Here is a 14,170-nt window from a genome sequence, read left to right on the forward strand (position 1 = left end):
CAGGAGGCCTTAGGGTTAGGGAAATACTCCCTGGGAGAAACTTGTACTTGAGAAGTTTTGGGTAACTTCTGGGCCATACCAGATCCACACACTTATTTGCACTCCTGTCTTATTGGACAATACTTGATTTGAACACCTGGAACATTCAACTAAAGCTCCAGGCTTCTGGCTTTCCCTGGAAAGTACCACAAGACCTGGCCATCCTGAGAAATGTCCCCATGCAGCAGCAGGGGTGGGAGTCGAGCAGTGGCTGCACAGTCACGTGAGCCCTGTGTTGTCCAGGTCACAGCAGTCCCTCCAGGCCTCTCTTTCCTTTCCTGGAGACTGAAGCTGACCATCCATAGCAATCGTGAAAATACCAGATCTCTCTCTCTCATATCACCTCTCTTCATTCATTTGTGTTACCTGCCTCACCCCAAAAGCATTTGGCTAAAATTCCATTTATGGCAAAAGCAAAGCTACCTGTTTGGCTTAGCCCTGTGTCCAGGCACCTACCCAGCACATGTAGGGACCTAGGATCAGCCCATCCTGCCCCTGATCCTTTATCTCCACCCTCATCCGCATCCTCATCTTCATCCTCATCACGTGAGACATTTACCGAATGGCCTCAGGGACACTGTACCACGTTAACACCACCCAAAAAGATCTCAGAAGCACAGGCCTGATCGCCAGAAGCTCACGATGTTCCGATGTGGGGAGGGACACCACCCCCCACCCTGCACAAAGGATAGACACCCTTAAAACCAGCTAGAGCACAGCCTACTTGTCTAGGGAAGGAAAGATTGTTTGGAAAAACAGTGGTCACTAATTTTAAAATCTTTCTAGAGGGGAAGAGGTCATGACATAATTGATGCTTTGTCCTTATTTTTCCACATTGTTTGGCCATCACAGCTTCTAGCTCTGTGAGCTGGTGGGTTTCCATTTTGAAGAAACCTAGTTGCTTTGGTCCCTTTCCCGACCCCTCAGTTCCCACAGTGGGCTCTGCCAAGTTAAGCAGCTGAGGCTCTGAAGGACCCCCATCCTGGACCTGCCCTGGAAACCCAATGCTGGTCTCTGGGATCCCAGGACCTCCTGGGAAGGCTGTCACCCGCAGAACCTCCTGCCGGCCCCCATTCCCACAAGAAGGGTGCTGTCCTCCGCATCTTCTGGACTCCCAAGAAGGAGCCTGGGGGGCTTAGCACTCATGTTCCTCCCATCCCACCATGTCCGTGCCCCTCAAGCACAGGCAGGTTTCCTGTGGGCAGCATGTCCCTGCCCAGCTGTCCACTGCTGCCCTGGGGAAGGAGAGGCTGCCAACAGCCTTCCCTCCACCCACCCTCCCTCTTGCCTGCAGAGGGCGGGTGGCCTGTTCGGCAACCATGTCAGCTACTACCAAAGCGACAGCCGGAGCACCTTCCCCCAGACCTTCACCACCCAGCGCCCACTGCACATCAACAAGGCGGGTAACAACCAAGGCGACACTGAGTCACCCTCCCACGAGAAGTTGGTAGACTCCACCTTCACCCCCAGCAGCTACTCGTCCACTGGCTCCAACGCCAACATCAACAACGCCAACAACACTGCCCTGGGCCGCTTCCCCCACCCCGCCGGCTACCCCAGCACGGTCAGCACCGTGGAGGGCCACAGGCCCCCCTCATCTCCTGCCACCTGGGCGCAGGAGGCCACGAGGAAGCTCGGCGCCATGAGGTAAGCAGGAGGGTGGGCCCAGCTGTGCACAGGAACTCATGCACGTAGTCTGAGGACACCAGCATGGAGGAGACTTGGACCCTGCGCGAGCCCACTGCTCCCCACCAGCTCCCATGGAGACCCCTACCCACTCCCCATCCATGTGAGGGAGCAGGCACCAGGCTGCCAGTCAAAGTTGCCCTTGACCAAACATGGCAGCCATGCTCTAGTGAGCCAGCACCCTCTGTTGGCCACATCTGGCAGAGGTTGCTCCTTGCCCAGGCTTTCTGACCAGGTGCATGCTGGCACATGACCACCCAAGATGTGTGCAAGGGCTACACGGCAGGAAGTACCCTCCCCCTGCCCATATCTGCTCGCACTGGCCTTCCACTTCATCACACTGGCAGATGAGATGGGAAGGGTAGAAGGGTAGAAGCACCTCTTCTTTACAGCACCCCGCCAACTCCTGGGGACAGTCTGCTGGCAGCCAGTGCACTGCCTCATTCTGCCACAGGCCAGAAGCATCCTGAGGGTCCACTGCCTCTCCCGCCTCCTGACTCTCCCTGCCTGCCTGCCTGCCTGCCCTCACTGTAGGGTGCCCTGCTAGTGCCCAGCACCTTGCCATGTCACCCTCAACTGTGCTGCTCTCCCAAAACAGGGCCATCACTCCCCAGCAGGCTGAACGAATCCCCACAACAGGCCAGCTTCTGGGGCAGAACACCTTTTCCCTGTGCACCAGCTCAAAACAAAAACAACAACAACAAAATGACAAAGTATAATCCCCCTGGATCCCTGGACTAATGTCCCGAAGCTGCTGCCATCCAAGGGGCCAGCACACTTGCCCATGTCCCTAGGCAGCGCCCACTTCAAGAGGCCACAGAGGCTGGGTTTTTTAATGCAATTTCTGATGACAGGCAAGTTACACTGGCTGTCCATGCCATTCGCCATATTCTCTGGAAGATGGGCTGCTTTAACCACCCAGTCCTGACTGTAGAGAGTCGTGGACTCAGGAGACATAGACTGATCCTTTATCCCTGGGGCAGTGTGCTGACCTGAAAGGGTGGCTTTCCCTGGAAGATGTAAGTTTAAGTGGCTCCCCCAAGCTTGTCTTGGTGGCCCCTCCGTTTGCTACAACCCTAGTTCTCCACCACAACCTTTTTCCTAGTATCACTTGTGCCTTGTGCTCCTTGTCAAAGCCTGTTCTTGGGGACTCTTTATGTCCATCTCAGTATAAATTAAATTCCCTCCTTCCAAGAGCATTTTCATATTAAACTTTGTTCTGTACTAAACAAGAAGAAAATGATTTCTAGAGAAGAGCCAGGGAGCCAACCAACATCAGGGGATTTCTTCTCCCCACAGATGCAACTCAGTAAAATATAACACACAGTAACATCAGTTCCCCGCTTCCCATTATAGCTAATAAAAACGCTCAGGTGCTAAGCTTTCACAGATAATGAGGAAAAAACACAGCCAGGGTTTCAGCACTGGGTCTTGACCTTCAAGGCTAAGAGCAGTGGCCTCCTGGAAATTGCAGTCTCCTAACCCCCTGGACAAGAAAAAGGTGAAGGATAACAGAGAAGAAACAACACAATATGGTTCTCAGGAGCCCAGGAAGGTCACAGCACTCATGGCTGAAACAAAGACTTCTCCAGATTGCCCACTGTTTATTGGGTAATTTCACATCAGGCTGGTGCAGGGAAGTGTGGGGGAAACCTGCGGAAAAGGGTCCATAGAGAGCAAGGACTTGTGAAGTGGAACAAAGACATTTCAAGTAGTAAATCTCGCTTCACAAGAGAACGGTTTGATCTGTCAGGTTGGCAGCACAGGCCTGAGTTCTGAGTGAGACCCGGTGCCCTCAGCTTAGTGTTATCCTGCCTTCAGAGGCACCACAGTGTGCAGACACCACAGGTCTCTCCCATGACTGTGGTGTGCAGAGTTCTAGTTTCTGCACACCGGCACTGGCTTGGGAAAAGACTCATAGTTCATTTAGAAAGCAAATTGAGGGTTGGGGATATAGCTCAGCAGCACTGTGCCTGCCTGGCAAGTGTGAGGTCCTGAGTTCATTTCCAGGTACCAAGCAAAACAAAGAAAGCCAAGTGATTAATTCTAAAGCCTTCTCAGCTCCACTCTAAAGACCACATCAGGCTCCAGTGTCGGCGCCGCACTGCTGAGAGCAGAGCACACAGAGCTCTGCCTGGAAGCGGTGTCACCACCCTCCGCCATTCTCCACCACCAGTCCACCTATCACACTTGCCAGAACCCTCCACATCCCTCTCCACCTCCATCCAGAGCCTCCCCTATTTCATCCTTCCCTCTGACTGGCGGTCCAAAGCATTCCTGGTGTGGGAGGGTCTGGAGCTCAGAAAGGACCCAAGCTCAGCAGGACCTCAGGCTCAGCAGGACCTCAGGCTCACACACCGCGGGGCCCCCCCCCCCCCCCGCCCCCAAGCTCAAAACAAACCCCTCTGCATAAAGTTTCTTCCCTGCACCTTCACTGCAAGGAGCTAGCATCAGAGTCGAAGACACGTCAAAATATGATGCCAGGAACTTCTCAGCTGTGTCACACAAATGCCCAAAGACTCAGCCACCTTCAGCTGCCCCATCTTACCCTGTACACTGCAGCCCAGCAGTCTTCTTTAAAAGCAGGTCCTTCCCCCACTTTACAGCACCATCTTACCTATGATTTCATTTGTTATTCCCTACAAGCCCGAGTCAGGCAGGGAAGGTGATACTCCAATTTCATAGAGGGGAGCTAAGAGTCTTGAGCAGGAGGATAAGTGAAATGGGCCCAGCACTCACAGCTCCTTGGATCCTCCTCCTCCCACCTGAGCCCAGAACCCTAGTCTTCATACATCTATAGCTCCATAGTATCCTCAGTGATTGCAGGAGGAAGCAGCTATGGCAAATGTGTCTGAAGTGTGTACTCGTGTGCCTCTGAATACACACATGTCTGCGTGTGCATGTGCCTGTGAGTATGCACATGTCTGTGCGTGTATGTTTGTCCTTGTGTGTATGTATCTATATGCATGTAAGCCTGTGTGTTCATGTGCACATGAGCGTGTACATGTACGTGTGTCCGTGTATACCTGTGTCTGTGTGCACATTTGTGTGCACGTGCACCTATATGTGTACATATGTGTGTGCATGTCTGTGTGAGTATGTGTGTGACATCTTACTTGCTGAAGAAGGACAGGAGGGTTGGCAGTTCCTGATCTTTGTCTCTGTCTTGGACACTGTAGGTGCCACTCCCGGGAGAGCCAGATAGCCGTAGTGTGTCAGGAGGAGCCTTCTCAGGACAAGACCTATGACGTGGAGCTGAATAAAGATGCTGAGTACTGCAGCGAGCCCAGCCTGCTCTCCACAGAGATGTGAGCTTCCCCACCTCCTACCCATAGGGTGCAGGACCAAGGGAAATCACTCCTGTGGGCATGACTTGGGAGCGGGGGGGGGGAGGGGGGCGGGAGGGGGGGAGGACTGCGTGCCAGTAAAGCACCTCATTAGAGGGATGGGAAGCCCCCCCACACACACCATCCCCTTTTACTGTGGCCTTCACACACAACAGAATGCTTCCGGGAAAACATCTGAGTATCATCTCTGAAGCTTTTAGTGCTACAATCACCGGTCATAAATAGGTTTCCTAGTGAGACTCAGCACACACACATGCATGTGGCCATTAAGCAAATATTCTATGAAACTGCTTACAATAAAGCTGCCCAGAAGAGAGCACTGTTGGCAAACCTAGGGCACATGGTTCTGTCCCTCGTGAAATTTCAAGTCAGTTACCACCAAGACTTTCAAAAGAACAGCAAAATTACATGTTTTATGAGTAGCGCAAGAGCTCCAAACAAAAACCAGTGATAATGAGATGGAAATACTAATTATCCTAATTCGATCATCATGCACTATATACATTGTTGAAATATCATGCTGAGCTTCATAAATATGCACAATTATTAGATGTCAATCAAAACTTTTAATTTTTTAGGCTGGGGATTTAGCTCAGCAGTATAAGTACCTTGCCTAGCAAGTAAGTTACATCCCTGGTACCAAAATAATAGTAATAATTTGAAGCCAATAGAAATTTTAACCACACTGATTTGATCGCTATACACTGTATCCATGTAAAAATAGAAAGAGAATCACAAGTTCAAGTCCACTCCACACAATTTAATAACTTAGCAAAAACTTGTCTCAAAATAAAAAAGGGCTGGGGGTTTAGCTCCATGCAGAGGCCCTGGGTTCAGTCCCCAGTACTGCAAATAGACAGTAAAATAAGCACCCTGTACCCCATAAATATGCACAGTTAAAATAGTAATAAGATAATTTAAGATGAAATATAGCATAGTCTAGGACAATAGAAAATATCAGCATGAATCAGAGATAAGAACCATGGCTTTACCCCCAGGTATGTCTGTATCCACCAAGCCTCAGGCTGCATTCACAACCATTTCAGACATGGCTTTAGAAGCCATCCCGAAAGCACTTTGTTAGTGAGGAAGGACGAGCCTCTGAGGCTTCTAAAGAGGAGCGAGGGTGTAGAGAAGGGGGCAGTGGGGGACCCCAGCCCCAGAGTAGCCACAGCCAGCTCGGCAGCGTGAGGCTCCCTGGAGCCCAGGCTTCTGCCCAGGGAGCTGGGCTGGAGAGCAGCAGGCCCGTCTCCCCTTCCCAGTGTGTACCAGAAGCAGCTCAGGAATGAGGAGAGATGTGGAGACACGGTCAGAGCAGCGAGCTGAGCTCTTGTGACCCGTCAATTAACCTCGAGTGCCTTCAGGTCCCCACAGCAGGCAGGGAGGGGGAATAGCACCCCTTCCTTCTGCTTCCCTAACTCAGTGGCATTTGTGCTTTGGTACCAAGGAAGAGAAATGCCTGAAACTCCTTAAGACATGTCATTCTCTAAGCCGACTTCTACAGAATGTTAATTACTTGAGGCCACAGATGGTGACAATCAGGAAAGCCAACTGTTCCCTCCCATTCCAGCTCTCATGGACCATTTGCTGAGTCTAGAGCTCTACTGGCCGTGAATTAACCAGCTGTGAACTCAGGGAGGTTTTCTAAGTAGTCAGGGAGGATCTCACAGGAGGCGATCCCATGGAGACAGTCTGACTGCAAACACCGCGGGGCACAGGACTTCAGAAAAGGCACAGGGCACAGTAGCCGTGATGGCACCACATGGAAGTATCCAAAGCTGGGTCTGCAGGCATGGGGATGGTGGGATAAGAAGGAAGGAGGACCCACAGTCCTGCTGCCTTAGGACAAGAGCAAAGCCACAGGTAGAAAGATGTGAGGTTTACAAGACAGGGTGGATTCCAAGCAAGTGAAGCCTACACAGTCAAAGGTGAGGAAACCTGGCAGAGGGGAGGGAGGGAGTTGCCCAGTGGTAGAACACTTGCCTGGCAGCTGGAGGCCCCAGAAGCCATGGCCAGCACTGCAGTGGGGAGGGGCCAGTGAGGAGTAACACCAAGGACAGAGTCGGTGGCCTCCTGGACAACATGAAAGGGCTGGACAGCACCTGTGTCTCTCACACTGCAGGCCAACCTGCTGGGGATTGTGAGGTCACCTCAGGGGGTTGTAACCAACATTTTTAATAAGATAGGACAGATTACAAGTCATGCACACACTCAGGGTAGCATAGGCCGTGAAGCTTCACTCAGTTAGGCGTGTCTGTGTACTGCTGGAGATGGAAAATGCATTTCTTGTTGTGAGTCACCATCCAAAGGCTTGAAAGCCACTGCCACACTAAGACCCCCTATGCCCTGCTCTCTGCTGACTGAATGACTCTGTGTCTGCTGTAGGCAGTGGCTTATGTGCTCTTGAGGTTGAAGGAGCTGGCAGGGGAGAGAAAACTGAGAAGTGGGAGAGTTTAGGGTAACACTGAGCATAGCATGGTAAATAGCAGGGGCCCTTGTAAACACAGGAGCCTCAGCCGCTCCAAAAACCTTAGAGCCCTAGAAAATTTTCCCCACATTCTCAATATCATTGGCCCATGAGCACTTATACTGCCCCAAATCAGAAATGCAAGATGCCACCTGTAATCCCAGCACTCAGGAGGCTGAGGCAGGAGAATTCTTGAAAGTTCAAGGCCACCTTGGGTTATATAGCAAGACCATGTCTCAAAAAGTACCCCCCGCCAAAAAAAAGAAAAAAACAAAGAAAGAAAGAGAGAGAGAAAGAAATGCAAGACACAGAGCTGAGGCATGGCTCGGTGGTGGACACTCACCTAGCCTGTGCAAGAGTCTAGGCTACATGCCAGTGCCACAGGATGAAAAGCAGCCCAAAGCCCATAAGGTGGGCTGTGTGTGAGGAACTAGCAAAGCCCGCCCACACACACACACAACCAGCAGACCTAGGAAACTCCTGGGATGCCAGAAAACAGGATGGAATTTCTTAGGCTGGCAAGTTTCTGCTGCACCTGTGTAAGCCTATACACAAGCACAATGTAGGGTGGGGTCCATCTCACTAAGGCAAATGCAAACTGCCTTCTGGGGATAGCAGCTCTCCCTGTGTGGGGGAGACTTCTTAGCTCAGGAACATACCCCAAGAATCTTTTGTTCCAGGCTGTCCTATAAGGATGATGAAAATCGACAACTGACACCGCCTGAGGAAGACAAGAGGGACACCCGGCCCTCTCCAAAGAAGGGTTTCCTCCGCTCCGCCTCCCTAGGTAAACATACACCTCGCTCTCCTGATGTGGCTAGTGGTCACCCCAAGATGACACTGGTAAGGTACACAGGGTTACCTGAGAAACTGTGTGGCCTGGCTCAGACAATCTCTAGTGGGGCCAGGCAGAATTCCAAAGTACTCAAAGACAAGGGGAGGGCCAAAGACATGCTGTATCCCAGGGTACTGACACTGCGTACTGCACCCTAACTGGGTATGTGCCAGTCAGTTTTCTGTTACTGCAACAATGTACCCAAGAGAATCAACTTAAAATAAGGAAAGGTTTGTTTTGGCTCAGTTCAGGAGGTTATTGTCCATGGTGGGTTGGCCCCATTGCTTTTGGGCCTGTAGCAAGGAAGCACATGGTGACAGAATTATATGCTACACTATTCACTTCTTGGCCAGGAGGTGAAAGAAAAAAGAGAAAGATAATAGGCATCCCACAGCCTCCTCCAAAGGTGAGTCCCCCACTAAGCTCCCCCTCTCAAAGGTTTGCACCACCTCCTAGAAATAGCAATCCAGGGACTCAGCTACTAACACATGGACCTTTGGGAACATTCAAGATCCACATTATAGCTGAGCCATCAGGCCAACATCATGTCTTGCTGCCCTGATCATGGTTGTTTGGCTGGCTTTGCAGGTCGAAGAGCCTCCTTCCACCTGGAGTGTTTAAAGCGCCAGAAGAATCATGGGGGTGACATTTCTCAGAAGACAGTCCTACCCTTGCATCTGGTTCATCATCAGGTACACACTTTTGGACAGGCCACTGGCCACCACTTCATAGGCTAAACCATCCCCTGAGACGTGAAACCCACGGTCTTCCTACCAAGCACATGTTAGAACATGAGCACATCTTAGAACAAAGGAAAACTTCAAAAGGCTACCAGATGTGTCTGTGACCTCCAGGCAAATTGGTGTCTAAACCTGAGTTTCCTCAAAATTTTATCTCTACAGTTACAGACTCTCTTACCATGGACCTGTAGACTCAACTGCCAATCAAAGCTTATAACCAGTATAAGATGGCCAATATGACTTGACTAAGTTGATATTACTTCAGCTCAAAGAAATACAGTTTTGTCAGCTGTCAGTGCTGACATTCATGAAGCCCTGGGTTCCATCTGCAGCCCTGAAGAGAAAAAAATTAAGCCATATATGTATGGTTTTGTATTTCACCTGTGGCATGGCATAGTAGGTCTATTACTGGGCTTTCTGAAATATTTGGCTTATCTTTCAGTTCATTCGAATCTCTATAGAGACACAGAAGCCCCAGGCTGGGTCTATCATAAGCCAGGAAGAAAAAGCATGGCAGGATGTGGGGCCGCTGTATGTACTCTTTTAAAAGATTTTTAGAAGTCGGTTTCATGCACATGTTCTCATCATTCTGGTAGGCAAGAAACTCTTTCTCCTCCTTTTCATGCCTTTGGGCCACCGCCATCCTCTCCATCCCTCAGAGCTGGGTTTCCCCACCACACGGTGTCACTCCCTCACACAGACATGTCACATCTGAGCAGCTGGCACTGCAGAGCCAGGCACAATGCAGGCTGCAGTCCCTGTCTGCGGGATGTTCATGAGCATTTGGGAACAGAGGGTACCATCATCCAGGCTGTGGTGTACAATGTAAGATTTAAGGAATGGTTCAAAGACAGTCCAAGCTAAGACTGCAGGACATGACTAATGGCAGGAATCACTGTAAGAACCAAAGCAGCAGCTATTGGCTTTGCATAGCTCTTTCTGATGGGCACTGACTTCACACTGACTGCTCAGGTAGATGGCGGAGAGGAATCAGTGCCTTGCCCTCCAGAGGATGCAGGCATCATCCCTCTCTTTGTTCCACTGATGAAAACAACAGAGACGGCTCACGGTTTAGACGGATATGAAAAGCAGATGATATGATTCTGCCCAAAATAGATTTCTTGAAGTTAAAAGACAGCCAGCTGGGCATGGTGGACCATGCCTGAAATCCCAGCACTTGGGAGGCTGAAGCAGGAGGATCACTGCAAGTTCAAGGCCAGCCTGAACTGCATAGTGAGACCCTGTCTCAGAAAGACAAAAAGAGAGATAAGGAGGGAGAGAGAAAGAACACAGCCACCACTTCAGACTGAGATGATAAAAAAAGTATCTTGAGGACTAGAGGTGTAGTTTACATGAGGTCCTGAGTTCCATCCCCAGCACATGCCTATATATGAGAGAGAAAAAACAAGAACGAACGCAAGTCCAGTTCTGGTGAGATGGGATTCACATGGTGGACGGTGATGGCCATAGGAGTTCCGGGCAGATGGAACTCCCGGAAAATGCAGCTGCAGAGCCGTGCGGGAGACGGCAGCCAGCCTGCCTCTGGCCTGACCGCTCCCAGTGAAGCCTCCTCTTTGTGTGTTCGCAGGCACTGGCCGTGGCGGGCCTGAGCCCTCTCCTCCAGAGAAGCCATTCCCCGACCGCCATCCCCAGGCCGTGTGCCACACCCCCTGCCACGCCGGGCAGCCGAGGCTGGCCCCCGAAACCCATCCCCACCCTGCGGCTAGAGGGCGCCGAGTCCTGCGAGAAACTCAACAGCAGCTTCCCGTCCATCCACTGCAGCTCGTGGTCAGAGGAGCCCAGCCCCTGCGGCGGGGGCAGCAGCGCGGCGCGGAGAGCCCGGCCCGTGTCCCTCATGGTGCCCAGCCAGGCCGGGGCCCCGGGGAGACAGTTCCACGGCAGTGCCAGCAGCCTGGTGGAGGCGGTAGGTGCCCCTGCCCTGCACAGCAGACAGGGAGGGAAAGGCCAAGGAGGAGGGAGAAGGAGCCGCAGGTTTGGGTTTCTCGGGGCCAGAAAGACCTGGTGTGTGGCAGTTAGGCTGCTGCTGGCTTCCTTGAAGCTGGCCTGCTGTAGAAAGAGAACGAAATCACTGGGCAGTGCGTCCCCGCCACAGGCCAGCGAAACCTAGGAAGCAGGCTGTGAATGCGTGCTGCGCATGCCCAGTGCCCTGATGCACTCTGCGTCTGCACAGAGCAGATCGAGATTAATAGTTCTCAACCCTCAGCCCACATGCAAATCCCCCGAAGAGCTCTAGCAACCATGACACATGCAGCTACTTTTAAAGTCTGTAATGACCCAAGTACACGGCCAAAGTCAAGAGCTCCTACTCTGGAGCAAAAAAGCATCAGTTCCACTAACCTCTACCCTGTAAGAGCATCTCGTTCGATCCCAGCACCTGATTTTAGGGACCTTCTGACAAACTGAACTTAGTACTGGAGTGATTAGTGCAGCCTGACAGGTGGCGGGTTTCAGCTCATCAGAGGAAGACTCTACCAAAAGAACCCCAAATGAGGGGTTCTTTCTTGTAAAGCAGCGCCCCCTATCAGTGTGTGTAGGCAGCAGGGACAGCACCCCTCTGATCAACAGGCTGCCTAGTGAGTGATCTCTGCAGTCCCTTATGTCTCTAGAGCACTGGAGCTTCCCCTGAATGTGGCTGTCCTTCATTCATTTTCCAGATTTCTTTCGAGAACCTACCAGCTGCAGGCATTGGCATAGGAAAAACAGAGCCTTCATGGGCTCACGCTGTGTAAGGAGAGGCAGGTAACTCATAAACATACATGAAACATGTCAGGGGAGAGCAGGAGAGGGACAGGATCGCTAAAGAAAAGTTAAGCAGGACAAAGAGGAAAGGTGAGTAGAGGAGCAGGACAAGCAGACGCCGGGGGAAACACCTGCTTCCTACCATCCCTCCTCAGGAGCCAGTGCTCCCCTAGCTCGTGAGGGTGAGAGCCTTGAAGGCCTTCAATGGCAGACACAGCCTGCTGTGGCACTCGGGCCATAGGTCCACCCTGCTGCACTTTGCTGGTCCCTAAGCAGCCGGTGAAAGGAGGAAGCTTGGGGTCACCTTCTGGCCCTTCAAAGCACAAGGAGGCAGGTGCAGGCAAAGTGTTTTGCATACACCCCACTTAAGACGCAGCCCCCCTGAAGGCAGCCAGCTGGCCAGGGGCAGGTATAAAGGTTAACAGCTTTACCAAAGGAGAAATGAAGGTTTCTTTAAAAGAATAAGAAGGAAGACAGCTGGAGGTACCCGGGGAGAAAAAAGAAAAAAGAGAGACTGAGATCTGCCAGCCAAGTAGCAGAGCGGAGCCCCTATGGTCCCCTAGGAGCCAAGTTTTCATGTATCTGATGACAGTTTTTGAATACCCCACCCACAGCTTCTCTCCTCTATGCTCTGCACCCCTAATTCCTTTGGATGATGCCCCATGTCCTTTTTTGTGAGCACCCCAACGTGTGTGTGCACACCCATGGGCACACATACACATGCTCATGCACATACCTGTATTAATAGACAAAAATACATGCATTCCCATGTACACATGCTCATACATACACCAATATGCACGCATACCCCTAAAATACATGTTCTCACACACATGCATATGCACACGTGTATGCACATAATACACATGCATATACACACTCATGTATGAGGTGTGCGCATGCCTACATACATGCACACACATATGTCCACACACACTACCTGAAGTCGCAGTCGAAGCCCTGTACTCACCGGGCTGAGCTCCAGTGACCCTGTTTTCTTCCCTCTTCCCCGCGCCCCTCCCCTGCAGGTTTTGATTTCAGAAGGACTGGGACAGTTTGCTCAAGATCCCAAGTTCATCGAGGTCACAACCCAGGAGCTGGCTGACGCCTGCGATATGACCATAGAGGAGATGGAGAACGCGGCAGACAACATCCTCAGCGGGGGAGCCCCGCAGAGTCCCAACGGCACCCTTTTACCTTTCGTGAACTGCAGGGACCCAGGGCAGGACCGGGCAGGCGGTGACGAGGACGAGGGCTGTGCATGCGCCCTGGGGCGCGGCCGGAGCGAGGAGGAGCTCGCGGACAGCAGGGTCCACGTCCGCAGCCTGTAGTCGCCGGGGCTGGGGAGACGCCGGGTTTTTATTTGTTTCAATGTTCCTAATGGGTTCGTTTCAGAAGTGCCTCACTGTTCTCGTGACCTGGAGTTAACCGGAACAGCGTCTTCATTCATTCCTGTCCGGACCAGACGCAGAGCTGGGTGGTGTGCGGAGCCGCTTTGCAGGGGGAAGAGGAGCCGCCAGGCGGCGCGTGCACCGAGGGGAGGCTCGGCGGTGCGTGGGCCGGAGGGGAGCAGCCCTGGAGCCGCTCGGTCCCCTCCCCTCCGAGCGAGCCGGGACAACCGCGGCTACCTGCGGGGCCCTCACCAAAAGGACGCTGTGCCAAACGGGTGTCTTCAACTTTGCTTGTATAAAAAGAAAAAGAAAAGAAAGAAAATCATTTGCACATACTCTGTATGCGCCTCACTGTGTCCGCAGAGCCGGGGCCCTGGCGGAGCGAGCGGGGCCTGACCTGAGCGGGTCCCGCGCGCGGCGGCAGAGCGGTGGGCACAGGCGCGCGGGCCTGGCAGTGGCAGAGGGGCCGCCCCGGCCCCGGCCCCGGTCCAGGTCGCTCTCCCGCGGGCTCCGGATCTGCAGCCGGTCCGCAGGCGGCGGCGGAGGAGGAGGGCTGGGCCGCCGGGGTGGCCGAACCAGGCGGTGCTGTGAGCTGGTTGAGCACTCTTTTGTTGGGTAATTTGGAATTTTTCTTGACAGCATGTTGCGGTTTTCGGACCCTGTTTGTTTTCTGATTTTTTTTTTCCGGTTTTCCCTGCGGGAGGGTAGGAAGAAGAGGGTTTGCAAATTTCATAGCTGCCCACCCTACTTGTTTCACTTTTGCATATGTAAATCGGGTTTGGTTTTACGTATTCTTTAATAGTTGTGGTTTCCTTTTTTCCATTTTCCATGGTCAGAGGGCTCAATAGAGGCCGCGCTCGCTCGGGGAGTTTTACCAGCCATTGTGTATGCCCAGTAATTTGTTA

General features: G+C 52.2%; 1 protein-coding gene across 1 annotated transcript in view; it reads left to right on the forward strand.

Moving 5' to 3' along the window:
- Positions 1-13,259, forward strand: part of Cacna1c (calcium voltage-gated channel subunit alpha1 C) — a gene marked incomplete at its 5' end in the record, with an annotated part of 685,364 nt that extends 672,105 nt beyond the window's left edge. The window contains 6 exon segments of the mRNA NM_001172923.1: positions 1,334-1,686; positions 4,905-5,033; positions 8,220-8,326; positions 8,963-9,066; positions 10,703-11,038; positions 12,903-13,259. Coding sequence (NP_001166394.1) covers positions 1,334-1,686; positions 4,905-5,033; positions 8,220-8,326; positions 8,963-9,066; positions 10,703-11,038; positions 12,903-13,205 — 1,332 coding nt within the window.
- Between the last annotated feature and the right edge of the window lie 911 nt (positions 13,260-14,170).

Source organism: Cavia porcellus, unplaced genomic scaffold, assembly GCF_034190915.1.
Source record: "Cavia porcellus strain 051 isolate PalLab524CR breed Dunkin Hartley unplaced genomic scaffold, mCavPor4.1 scaffold_19, whole genome shotgun sequence".
Taxonomy (NCBI): Eukaryota; Metazoa; Chordata; class Mammalia; order Rodentia; family Caviidae; genus Cavia; species Cavia porcellus.